General features: G+C 52.3%; 1 protein-coding gene and 1 pseudogene across 2 annotated transcripts in view; both read left to right on the top strand.

Moving 5' to 3' along the window:
• DHX34 (DExH-box helicase 34) overlaps positions 1-9,662 on the top strand; it is a 27,433-nt gene extending 17,771 nt beyond the window's left edge. The window contains exons 11-16 of one of the 2 annotated variants that reach the window (XM_019752638.2): positions 301-418; positions 1,557-1,663; positions 4,290-4,586; positions 5,392-5,568; positions 5,777-5,915; positions 6,466-9,662. In XM_019752638.2, the coding sequence (XP_019608197.2) occupies positions 301-418; positions 1,557-1,663; positions 4,290-4,586; positions 5,392-5,568; positions 5,777-5,915; positions 6,466-6,599 (972 nt within the window). In that variant the 3' untranslated portion in view covers positions 6,600-9,662. The remainder of the gene's footprint in view (positions 1-300; positions 419-1,556; positions 1,664-4,289; positions 4,587-5,391; positions 5,569-5,776; positions 5,916-6,465) is intronic. The other variant, XM_019752640.2, reaches the window with a different exon arrangement.
• LOC141567725 (TM2 domain-containing protein 2 pseudogene) lies at positions 9,661-12,607 on the top strand (annotated as a pseudogene).

Genomic DNA, 12,607 nt, shown 5'->3' with positions numbered 1-12,607 from the left:
ACGTGACTATGACCCATCCATGGGGTTCATGGTCCAGTGAGGAGACAGACCTGTTCCCTGACAGATGAGCCAGCGTGGCTGGGGCTGGGATGGGGGTGGAGCCCAGAGGCTGGGGGAGCACAGGGGCACCTGACCAGCCTGGGCGGGGTCAGACAGGCTTCCCACTGGGGGGGACTTCTGAGCTGAGAAATGCGTGGAGGAGGGAACCTGGCCAAGAGGGTGGAGGAAAAGCGTTCCGAGCAGTGGGGAGAGCAGGTCTGAGGGCCTCTGTCACATGGCGCCTGCCTTTGGCCTCTCCAGATTTTCCACACCCAGGCCAAGCAGGGTACCGTGCTGCACCCCACCTGCGTCTTCGCCAGCAGCCCCGAGGTGCTGCACACACAGGAGCAGGAAGCCAGGGGCGGCGAAGGGAGCCGAGGTACAGTGAGCCCAAGTGGGGAGAGAACGCCCTCCCCGTCTGAAGTTACCCCTTCGTTCCTCCCCACACTCTGCCTTGGCTGGGGCTGCTGCGGGGGGACCTGCAGGAGGGGAGCCAGCCCTGGCTGAGTAGCCTTGGCGACTTGTCCACGCTGAGCCTCGCCCTCCCATGGTTGGCAGACCTGACCCAGCACTGGCCACACCCAGCGACTGGGATTTTAGCCTGTGAGGAGACATGTCCTGTGGGCTCTGGGGGCCCCTGACGGCCCTGCCCAGGGGCCTGTGCCAGCCCCATGGGGCTGGAAGGCAGCGTTCAGGCAGTGCGTCCAGCTTCCCTTCTAGTCAAATCCAGGCCATAAAAGCCACCTCAGCTGAGCAGCTGCTCATAGGCCAGGTGGGGTGCCAGCCAGGGGTCCCCCTCCAAAGATGCAGGCCTGTGTGCTCCCAGGGGGCCTTTGCCCCTGCAACCTGACGGCTAGTTGTGTGCTGTGTCTGAGCTCTGAACACAGCTCCTCTTTCTGCTTGTAAACAAAGGCGCATACTGTGTTGAAATGGGAAATACTGACTCAAAAAGATAAGGTTTATAATTTTCAACGTCAAAAATAGAATATGAAACTTCTAATCTTTAACTGCTGTAAATTCCTAGTCAGTTTACCCTCTTTGTATTATGTTGTTTTTCTCCTTTATTTTTTAATTTTGAAAGTTTCTATACATCATCTAAGTCGAGAGTGTGACAAACCCTCACCCAGCTTCTGTGGCCATCAGCATTTTGCCATCTCTGTTTCTTCTGTCCCCTTACTGTCTTTTCCTTTTTGCCGGAGCATTTTAAAGCAGATCGCAGGTATCATGTCATCTAGTAATAATAATAATAACAGCAATAATAGGGACTAGCATTCCCGCAATACTGTTACCACTCCTAATAAGTTAACAATATTTCTTAACATTACCAAATAGCTAGAGTCATATTCATTATGACAAAGTATTTACAACTAAGTCACAGACCTTTTATGTGTGAGCATATACGGGTGGGTAAATGGCCCAGGTGGGACAGGCGGCCCCCGGGGCACCGTTGGGTGCAGAGGGTATGAGTCAGAGACGAGTGCGCGGGGTGGGCCTGAACTGTCCTCTGACCCTTTCAGACGACAAGGACAAGATGAGCAGCAGGCACCAGCTCCTCGCCTTCGTCTCCCTGCTGGAGACCAACAAACCGTACCTGGTGAACTGCGTCCGCATCCCGGCTCTCCAGGTGTGATAACCGTCCCCAGGGCAGGACGCATGGGGTGGCCCCCGGGCTGGCTGCGCACTGTTGATTGGCTGCTCTTCTCAGTCTGCTATTCATTCAGCAGTTCCTTGCTGAGTGCCTGCCATGTGCCGGGAATGCTGCAGCTCCCTGCTCTCGTGGAGCTGACATCTAGCAGGGGAGGATGGACAATAGCAGTAAACCCAGGACAGCACTAGATGAGATGTTAGAGGGTGATAAGTGATGGGAAGAAGAAAAAGACTAGGACAGGTGGGTTGAGGGTGAAGGTGGGGACAGGTTCTAGTACGAAATAAGCAATCTGGGTGGCCCTTATTGAGAAAATGTGATGGAGCAAAGACCTGAAGGAAGGGAGGGAGGAGCCATAGGGATCCCTGGGGGAAGAGTGTCCTAGGCAGAGGGAGCAGCAAGTGCAAAGGCCCTGAGGCACACACATGTCTGGTGTGCACAAAGAACAGCTGGAACAGTCGGTGAGGGGGAGAGTGGCTGGAGATGAGGTCGGAGAGAGGAGGTCAGAGAGGCAGGTGAGACTGGAGCCCCCCCACACACACACACTCCCAGAAAGGTTCAGAGCAGAGCTGGGACAACATCTGAGGTGGGGTGGAAGCAGGGAGCCCAGCAAGGAGGTGACTGCGGTGTCAGGTGGAAGAGGATGGTGGCTGGACCTCGGTGGAGGCCGAGGACATGCTCAGATTGCAGATATACTTGTAAACGTGCCTGCAGCCAGGAAGTGTAGTCCTGACGGCAGTAGCTGCCACACCCTGCGTGCTCGCTGCGTGCCGCCCTACCGTTCTAGGCCTGGCCGTGATCTCACTGCAGAGGAAAATGGGCTGGGTGGGGTGAGGGGACATGTCACTGGCCTAAGCCAGACAGTGAGCAAGTGGCCAAGCCAGAGCGCCAGGGCCACACGCCGCACCTAATGCCTGTCCTGCTCATCAGATGGGTGCCCCCATTACCAGGACCCCTTCACTTTGACCCCCAGGAAGGTGGAGGGAAGAGAAATCCTTCAGGCTCCTCGAGCCTCAGATTTTGCTGACCCCGTGAAAGCTAGCTCTCATCTGCTCAGTTCCATATTCATTCATATATTGAGCACCGACCTCGTGCCAGGCACTGATTACTGTTCTAGGTGCTGGGGATGCAGTCGTGATCAGAAGTGACAAAACTCCCTGCATTTGTGGGGCTCACACATGAGTGGGGGAGGCAGATGATAAGCAGAAACTCAAATAAATATCAAGGATCACGCCAGGTGCTCTTGCAGTATCAGAAAGAAGGAACAGAGCGCGTTCGGGACAAAGCACTGCCGTTAGCAGGGCCTCGGAGGCAGCAGAGATTTGCCAGCTGCGATGCTGCCTGGTGTCTCGGTCTCCCTTCCCCCTGCACCGTTTGTTCATGATGGAGAATTTTAAACATACACAAAAGGAGACAGAATCACTTGCAGAACCCCCTGTTCCATCACCCAGCCCCTAAACCATTGACGCGTGGCCAGTCCCGCCCCGTCCACTCCCCCCACCCCGTGCCATGGAATGTTCCCCAATAGAGCATGACGGTTTTCAAACAGAAAAATCGAAAGAAGTGTATGGTGAGCACCCAGCCCCTGGCTGCCAAGGTCCTCCCAGTGGCGTTGCTCTGTTGCTTGATCCCATGTCTGTCCCTCTGTCCACTCACCACGCATTGCGGTAGGTGGGTTTTTAAAACTTTCTTGATGTGTTTAAAGTTGTTGACATCAGTGCCCTTCACTCACACACATCAGCACACGTCCAATTAACTAGAGTTCGGTATTTATGTATTTGAGGATAAAATGTATAGAGTGACATGTACAATGGTAGGGACACCATTCGATGAGTGGTGACAAGGCATACACGTGTGTAACCACAGCCTGTAAAGACTGGACTCTCCCACAGCCGTCTGCCCCCAACACCGGTAATGACCACCCTGCCTTCTTAGGACGTCCTCTGAAGTCTTCGTTAGTCTGTCTCTCCAAGTAGAATGTCAGCTCCATGGAGGCAGGGACTTCATCTGTTCAGTTGTATCTCAGGCACCTGGAAGAGTGCCTGGCACAGAGTAGGCGTGCAGGAAATGGTTGTTGGGGTGGGTGGGTGGGTGGATACATTGGCTAGACAGGTAGATGGATAGACAGGTGGATGAGTGGGCCGATGGATGGATGGACAGGTGGATAGATGAGCAAGTAGATGAGTAGACAGCTGGGTGGATAGAGAGGTGGATGGGTGAGGGAACTGATGGGTACATTGGACGGACAGGTAGAGGGATGGCCAGGTGATAGATGAATCAGTGGATGGATGGATAGGTGGATGGATGAATGTGGGGGTGAGCAGGAGCCCAGCTGGGCGGGGGCCCTTCTAAGATGGCATCCTGAGGGGTGGCCAATTAGCTCAGTTGGTTAGAGCGCGGTGCTCTTAACAACCAGGTTGCCGGTTCGATCCCCACATGGGCCACTCTGAGCTGCACCCTCCACAACTAGATTGAAACAACTACTTGACTTGGAGCTGATGGGTCCCGGGAAAACACACTTAAATACAAGTTTAAAAAAAACAACTGAAAAAAGATGGCACCCTGCGCCTCACCCACTGCCTGTCTTCTGCCTCCTCTCTTCCAGTCCCTCCTGCTGTTCAGCCGGTCCCTGGACACCAATGGTGACTGCTGCCGCCTGGTGGCCGATGGCTGGCTGGAGCTCCAGCTTCCGGATAGTGAGAGTGCTGTCCGTCTCCTGGCGGCTTCCTTGCGGCTCCGTGCCCGCTGGGAACATGCCTTGAACCGGCAGCTGGCTCGTCAGGCCCGCCGGGGGCAGCAGCACCAAGAGGGGGAGGAGGAGGAAGAGGAAGAGGAGGCTCCCGTCCCCCGCAAGGAGGTGGAGGCCCTGAGCAGGGAGCTGCTGCAGTTCATGGCATCCAAGGTACCGCCGCCTGGGCGCCTGCGCCACCCTGGGCCTGCGGGGCACCTGCCACCGGGAGGAAGGCTCCAGAGGCCTGGATGCCAGCGCCCCTACTGTGCGCACATTCGGGGGTTTTCAAACCAGAGAGGTCGATGATAAACCCAAGATCCCACAGCTTGGGCTGGAGCCAGGGTTTGCCCCAGGAGCCTGGCTCCAGAGACTGTGCTGTGAAGCCCTGTAGCCCTTATTCCTCGGATGCATATTAATCACTGCATGCGTCGTGCAGGTTCCCCCTCATTAACAGTTAAGGGCATGCAGGGTGTGCGAGCAAAGCGGTAAGGTACCTACTCATGGAGGACAGTTGGAAAGGACTGGGCAGAGCAGATTTGAAACCAATCCCTCACCTCTTAGGTGGGGAGTTGAGAATTGATCCTGATTCTGCTGCATGTGGCAGGGGTGGGGGAGAGGGTGCCATCCAGGATGACTTCGTAGCGGAGCGGAGGGACCCAGTGAACCAGGGGAAGAGGAACAGGTTGTGTCGGGGAGGAGGAGCTAGGTGGTCCGACTTAAAGTCTACACTCAAGGTCTGGATGTGGTCCCACAGGTGGCAGAGCAGAGGGGCCTGGGGAAGGCAGTTGAGGTGGGAGGTGGGGCATCAGGGCATGTTTTAGGCAAAACTCAGGTCATGAGCGTCTGACACCTGTTATGATTAGCTTAAGCAGTTGGCCCTCGTAAGTGAAAAATCCAGGGTGGACTTCAGGCACAGTCAGATCCAGGTGCTCTGCTAGTGTCTCCCTGAGTCCATCTCCTGTCTCTCTTTCCTCAGGTTCTCTACAGCCTCCGGCGTCTCACGGGGCTGGAAGCCCAGAACCTCTATGTGGGACCCCAGACCATCACAACTGCCCCCAGTCTCCCTGGCCTCTTTGGCAATTCCACCCTGTCCCCCCACCCCACCAAAGGGGGCTACGCGGTCACTGACTTCCTCACCTACAACTGCCTCACTGTGAGCATGGACCCCACCTTGGCTCCTCACCCTCCTGCCCCTGAAGATGGGATTTTAGGGAGCTCCCCGCCAACCCCATTCCAACCTAGTCCAGGGGTGCAGTTTCCAAATGGGGCCTGACAGCCCCAGGGGCTCTGGGGAGGGTCCTAGCTGGCTGTAGTGGGGCGGGGATAGGGGCTTAAGCCCTGACACGGCCTGCCTGCCGCAGAGCGACACGGACCTGTACAGTGACTGTCTCCGCACCTTCTGGACCTGCCCCCACTGCGGCCTGCACATGCCGCTGACGCCCTTGGAGCGCATTGCCCATGAGAACACCTGCCCTGAGGCCCCGCAGGACGGCCCCCCGGGTAAGGATGCGGCTGTGGGGACTGGGGACCTGTGCCCCCCAGTTATCTGTCTGTCCCTGGTGGTTTCCTGTGCGTCTGGGCATTCACTGGACACATTGGGGATTGCCTGGCAGGTGCCACATACAGACTTGGTCACAGAAAGCTGGCACCCGGGTTGGGGCGGGCCTGGAGTGCCACCTCGTTCTCATTTCTGTCTGTCTCTCTTTGGTCTCTCTGGGGTTCGCCGCTGTGTTTCTTTTCTGTCTGTCTGTGGCTCTGTCCACCCTGCTGTTACCCAAGGGATTCTGCAGTGGGCAGACGCTGACCCAGTGCCCGCTGTCGTGCACAGCCCCCACCCCAGGGCCCTCTCAGGCTGTCGCTTTCAGTCTCTGGGACACAAAGTGAAGATTTGCCTGTGTGTGCACAGTGATCAAGGAAGGCTTCCCGGAGGAGGCAGAGCCAGATTCCCCAAAGGCTGGGAGAGCCTGAGCCCCTGAGGTGCCCGGAGTTTAGGTGGGGGTGAGAGCCTGCAGCGGAGCGCCCCCTCAGCCGTCCTTCCCCTCTCTCTTAGGGGCTGAGGAAGCCGCCCCCGAACCCCCGCAGAAGGCGTTGGCCCTGCAGAGGCCTTACCACTGCGAGGCCTGCCAGCAGGACTTTCTGTTCACGCCCACGGAGGTGCTGCGGCACCGGAGGCAGCACGTGTGAGCCCAGCGCAGGGACTGGCGCTCCCCCTGAGGCCCCGCCCCGAACTGTGGCCTGCCCCCCCCAAGTGGGGAGATGGTGTGAGGAAAGTGTCGCATACTGAGTCGGACCTTTCAGCTTGCTCCTGCCCACCCTGCAAGGAGCAGCTGCCCTGTCGGTCCCCACGGTCTCGCTCTCATGCCGTGTGATGGGGCCTGGGGTGGCTGTGGCCGAGCAGGGACTTCTGCTTTGGGGACAGGATCATGGCGCCTCCGGCTGCTGCTCTCACCTGTCTGTACAGGGCCTCTGCTTTCCCTTGAACGCGGGAGACCAGGCTCTGGCCCATCCACGCGTGTCACTTGGAGAGCTGGTGAGGAGGGTGGTGTCAGTGTTCACGTGGGACCACAGGCTGCCCTGCAGGACCCACCCCCAGCACGGTCACGGTGGCCGTTCCTGCTTCAGGGGCTGTTCTCAGCCCCTCACGACGGTCTGGCTATGCCGTCCCCCTCCCTGAAGTGCCTCCTTGCCGTGGTGGGGAAGAGGGGCACCCCTGCCATAGATGCCCCCTCCCTGGCCTCTCAGGCTTCCTCCCCTCCCTGCCCTGCCCTCACCTCCCTCCGCCTGCACTCCCCGTGAGCTCAGACAATCCTCGGCTTCAGGCTCACCATCCCATCTCTCCCCGCCCTTGGCTCTGCCCACTGCCCGCCGCCCCAGCGCCTGCGTCCAGCTGCCTTCTTGGCATCAATACGTGAAGCTTCATGGGCATCTCAGGCTTAACACAGCCGAGGCCGAATCGGGTTCCCTGGGATCGCCCCTTCCCAGTGAGTCAGTTTTTAGTCAGTGCTCATTCATTCAGCCGTTTACCATTCATGCATTCATCTTCTGTCTCTACCAACCAAGATGTTTGAGCTTTACTTTCGGGAGTTTGTATTCCCCCAAATCAGAGGCCTGTGCCCCAGCTCAGTAACAGCGCACCTCCATTTCCCGTCAGGCCAAGGTCCTCCATGTCGCCTGGTCCCTCTCTCCCACCTGCTTGCACTCTTAGCCCATCCCATTGGCACCCCCTTCAATATGGATCCAGCATCTGACCGCTAGTCCCCTCCTGGCCTGGCCCCACCTGGGCTCCTGCCATCCCACACACGGACTGTTCTCCCAGCTGACCAAGGTCAAACCGGCTGGTGTAACTCTAGTCAGTCACATGTGCATGTGGAAATAGCATGTTTTGAGTTTTCAAAACACGGGACCATACCACCCATGGTTCTGCAACTTGCACATAGTAGAATTCGGAGATCTTGTGAGCCAGTGAGGCTGCGTGTTCTGTTGAGTGGCTGCAGAGTGCTCCATTACATGGCTGTGCCACACGCTTGTGTAACGGCTTGTGTGGAGAGACAGTGAAGCTGCTTCCAATCTTTGGCTCCTACAAACAGCTGGCACGGATATCCTTGTACACATGTAATTCCCAGATGCATGGGTGTCTGTAGGATAAATACTTGGAGGTGGAATTGCTGGTCCAAGGGAAGGTGCGTTTTACAGGTCATTTGATCCATTGTCCCAGTGTCCTGCCATACAGGCTGTACGGACCTACATTAGTTTTATTTCCCCTGATTGCCAGTGAGTCCGAGCATCTTTGCATTATCCTGGCCCATTTGTATTTCCTCTTCTGTGCTGGCTCCAATCTTTTGACTATGTTTTTCCTAGGCTTTTTGTCATTTTTTTAACTGGTTCACAGTAGCTCTTTATATATTTTGCATCTTAAGCTTCGTCATAGATGTAACAAACATTTCTCCCAGTCTGCTGCTTATCCTTTGGCTTTGTTCATGGTTACTTTACTCAAAACTTTTCCATTTTGGGGTTGTCAGATCTCTGTCCCTTTTCTGTTGTGGCCCCCAAAAATGCCTTCCCCAACTCAGAGTATTAAAAATCGAGAAATAAATGGGTGAAGGGACAGGCTAACCTCAGAGCTTCCCCGCCCCTGTCCAGCCAATCTCAGAACATTATGACTTGTCAGGACACTGTTCTTGCTTTTCTTCCTTTTTCCATGTTAAAACAAAATAAAATGAATGTCCTACAGGCAAGAAACAGTTATTTATATTTGTGTTGGGGGGCGGGGGGCTGAAAATGAAAGCTACCCAGTGTCTGTCAAAAAGCCTTAAACATGTCCATTATGTCCATCCTGGGGAGTGAGTTTGAAGGAACCTGCTGGAAGAAGGGAGGAAACAAACTCTTAATGCCCCGAGATGGCCATCAGCGCATCTGTCCAAATTGAAGAAACCCAGGGGTCATAGCCCCTCAGGAGTGAACTCTATGGCCCTTAACAGTATCAGGCGTTCTTACTACCCACTCCTTACCTGGGGAGATAAGTGTGTTCCGGTATGTGTGCAAAAACTCCAGGTGGGGCTGGGCTTTGCCATTCTCACAACTGCATGGAATAAACCTGGAGACGTCATTTTGCATCCATCAGATTGGCCCAGGTTAAGAAGATTGATGATGCCTCCTGCTGGTGAGTGTGGGGGAAATGGGCACTTGTATCCACCTTGAAGGGAGTTGGTCCTTCTCTGGAAGATCGATTTAGCAGGATCTTTAAACATGCAAATTGTGCACGTCTTCATTCCAGGCTTTTATTAGATTGGTGCAAAAGTAATTGCGGTTTAAAAGGTTAAAAATAGGGGCCGGCCCGGTGGCTCAGGCGGTTAGAGCTCCGTGCTCCTAACTCCGAAGGCTGCTGGTTCAATTCCCACATGGGCCAGTGGGCTCTCAACCACAAGATTGCCAGTTCAATTCCTCGACTCCCGCAAGGGATGGTGGGCAGCGCCCTCTGCAACTAAAATTGAACACGGCACCTTGAGCTGAGCTGCCGCTGAGCTCCCGGCTGTCTCAGTTGGTTGGAGCGTGTCCTCTCAACCACAAGGTTGCCTGTTCGACTCCTGCAAGGGATGGTGGGCTGTGCCCCCTGCAACTAGCAACGGCAACTGGACCTGGAGCTGAGCTGCGCCCTCCACAACTAAGATTGAAAGGACAACAACTTGACTTGGAGAAAAGTCCTGGAAGTGCACACTTCCCCAATAAAATCTTTTTTTTTTTAAAAAAAAAAGGTTAAAGGGGCTTGGGTCTGCGGTGCCCGCCGGGTTTTTGTGGTTGAAGAGGCCGGCTCTCCGCTACTGGGCCCAGGAAGATGGTGCTGGGTGGTTGCCCGGTGAGTTACTTACTTCTGTGCGGCCAGGCGGCTTTACTGCTGGGAAATCTACTTCTGCTGCATTGTGTCTCCCGGAGCCACTTGTACAACGCTACCGCAGAGCCCGAGCTCACATCCGCTGGCGCCGCCCACCCGGAGGTCTCCGCTGGCGCTCCGAGCTGGGAATATGGCGACCCCAACTCTCCAGTCATCCTTTGCTCTTACTTACCTGATGAATTCATAGAATGTGATGACCCAGTGGATCATGTTGGAAATACAACGGCATCTCAGGAACTTGGTTATGGTTGTCTCAAGTTCGGTGGTCAGGCCTACAAGGATGTGGAACACACATCAGTCCATTGCCATGCCTTAGATGGAATTGAGTGTGCCAGTCCTAGGACCTTCCTACGAGAGAATAAACCTTGTATAAAGTATACCGGACACTACTTTATAACCACTTTACTCTACTCTTTCTTCCTGGGATGTTTTGGAGTGGATCGTTTCTGTCTGGGACACACTGGCACAGCCGTAGGGAAGCTATTGACACTTGGAGGACTTGGGATTTGGTGGTTTGTTGACCTTATATTGCTTATTACTGGAGGGCTGATGCCAAGTGATGGCAGCAATTGGTGCACTGTTTACTAAAAAGAGCTGCTGTTATAGCCCAGAGAGACAAGTCTTCTGAATTCATCTCTTCAGACTCACAATTCTTCCTTGATATCAGCCCTGACCATTACTCTCACTCTTTGGAGGGAATGGGTTTGGTTACGGAGGTTTCTTTGGACTGTGGATTTTCAACCCAAATTTTACTGCAGAATAGAAATGACAAACAGTGTTGTGTGAACCAAGTTTGTACCTTTCCTCGTGTACAAAATATAAAGGCTAGTGACTAACTTATAAGCAGTGGAAGGGTTTCCATACTCTTTTTTCTGTACATGGCTGTATCTTCAATCCTTTGGAGCAGGTGAGTCTGACAGGATGAGCGAAGGGATTATTTTTAGCCTTGTGCCTTTTGTGACCCTGAGTCTTCATGCAGAGGAGATCTGAAGCTGAACCTATGAATATCTTCAGCAGAAGTAGAAATGGCCATGGATTTTAATGCACACTGAAATTCTGACTTTCCGAATTTAAATTGCAGAATAAATTTTGCCAACCTGGAATGCTGTTTGGGTATTCTCAGTAGGTAGAGTAAAACTCAAAATTACATGTGTTTCGCTAAAAGCTAGGTGGTTAAAGTGAACCACCCTATTAATAAACCCTATTGTTTCACCATTATTATGCTTTAAAAGGCACTATATACATAGAAATATATATATGCATGGAAATAATTTTTTCATTTCCAATTATAGTTTGAAAGCCAAAATATCAGACCTGTCTGGGTTAGGCTATCCTCTTGGCAGAATTTCCCTATCTGAAAAGTAGTTATTTACCAGTTTAGAGAGGTTCTGTCGTAGGCTGGTAAAAGAAATTCATACAAGTGACTATAAAGCTATTCTTCATGATTAGGTAAAATAAGGTGAGGAGCCTCATGTCCTTGGGAAAAAAAACAGACTCTTACCTAAAGGATATTATTAGGGAGTGCTGGATAGAGTTAGGATGTGATTTTATGGGGACAAAGAGAAACAGCACTTTCTGTCAAAATGAGCATGGTACCAGAACCTCTCACTGTGGGCTACAGCAGTCAGTCATAGGGAAAGAGACACCGCCAAGCTTTTGCACTCCCAAGTCACTGAAAATAAAGGAAATGTTTTGAATTATAAGTAGTTTGAAAAACTTAGTTCCCATCCTTTGCAATCTAAATTGAAAAGCATGGCCAAGTATAAAGTAAAAGGGGGACTTTGTGGGTAAGTCAAACTAATCCGGCTCTTGGGAACAACTTATAAATTCTAGAATCTATCAAGGTAGACCTGCTCAAAGTTTGCTTTCATAATAATTGACTTAAAGACCAAGAATCACAGTTAAAATAACTCTGGAAATGCTCTATCATTATGATACAGCTTTCCTAAAAGTTTTAGCTTTATTACCCCTGATTAATGTGATCACTGTTCTTATATTATTAAATGATGGCAATTGTGTAAAAATTAAAAAAAAAAAAAAAAGGTTAAAAATAATTGCAAAAACCGCAATTAATTTTGTACCAATCTAATAAAACTTTCTCTTGAAGCACTACATACAGAAGTGCCTACATCATAAGTGAGCAGCTTAGTGAATTCACCCAGAAACTGAAACATACCTGTGCCACTAGCATCCGGACCAGGAAATAAACCAGACCAGCCCCCAGCAACCCAGCTGGGGCTCCCTCCGCCCTGCCCTACCTCTGGCCCCTGCCCGCAGCCCCAAGGAGTGATCAATAGTCTGACTTCTAAAACCAGTGCCCAGTGTTGACCATTCTAGAACTTAAAAAAAAAGTATTCTCTTGTGTCTGGCTTCTTGCATTCAATATCATGTTGTGTGGAGCTGTTGTTTGTTCTGTTGTATGAATTAATCACAGTGTATTTATCTATTCTTTTGTCATGGGCATTTGGCTTGGTTCCCTTTACAAATAATGCTGCTGGAACACACGGTACCTGGCTTTTGGGAAGCATCTTTGTGCATTTCGGTTGGGTATGTATCCAGTAGTGGATCGGCTAGTCACAGGACTTTATATTAAGTTTTAGTAGATTCTTCGAAATTCTTTTCCAAAGTTGTTTTACCAATTTGCGCTCCCACCAGCAAAGTATGTATGAGAGCTTGAATTTGCCACGTACTGACTCGGTAATGTCAGTATTTGTTACTTAAGCCATTCTAATGATATTTACTTTGGTTTGAATGGTTTTCATGATGACTAATGATGTCAAGTATTTTTTCATGTGTATTTTTT

The sequence above is a fragment of the Rhinolophus sinicus genome, linkage group LG11, assembly GCF_036562045.2.
Source record: "Rhinolophus sinicus isolate RSC01 linkage group LG11, ASM3656204v1, whole genome shotgun sequence".
Taxonomy (NCBI): domain Eukaryota; kingdom Metazoa; phylum Chordata; class Mammalia; order Chiroptera; family Rhinolophidae; genus Rhinolophus; species Rhinolophus sinicus.
The sequence above is the reverse complement of the archived record's forward strand: the minus strand, read 5'-3'. Positions and strand labels throughout refer to the sequence as shown.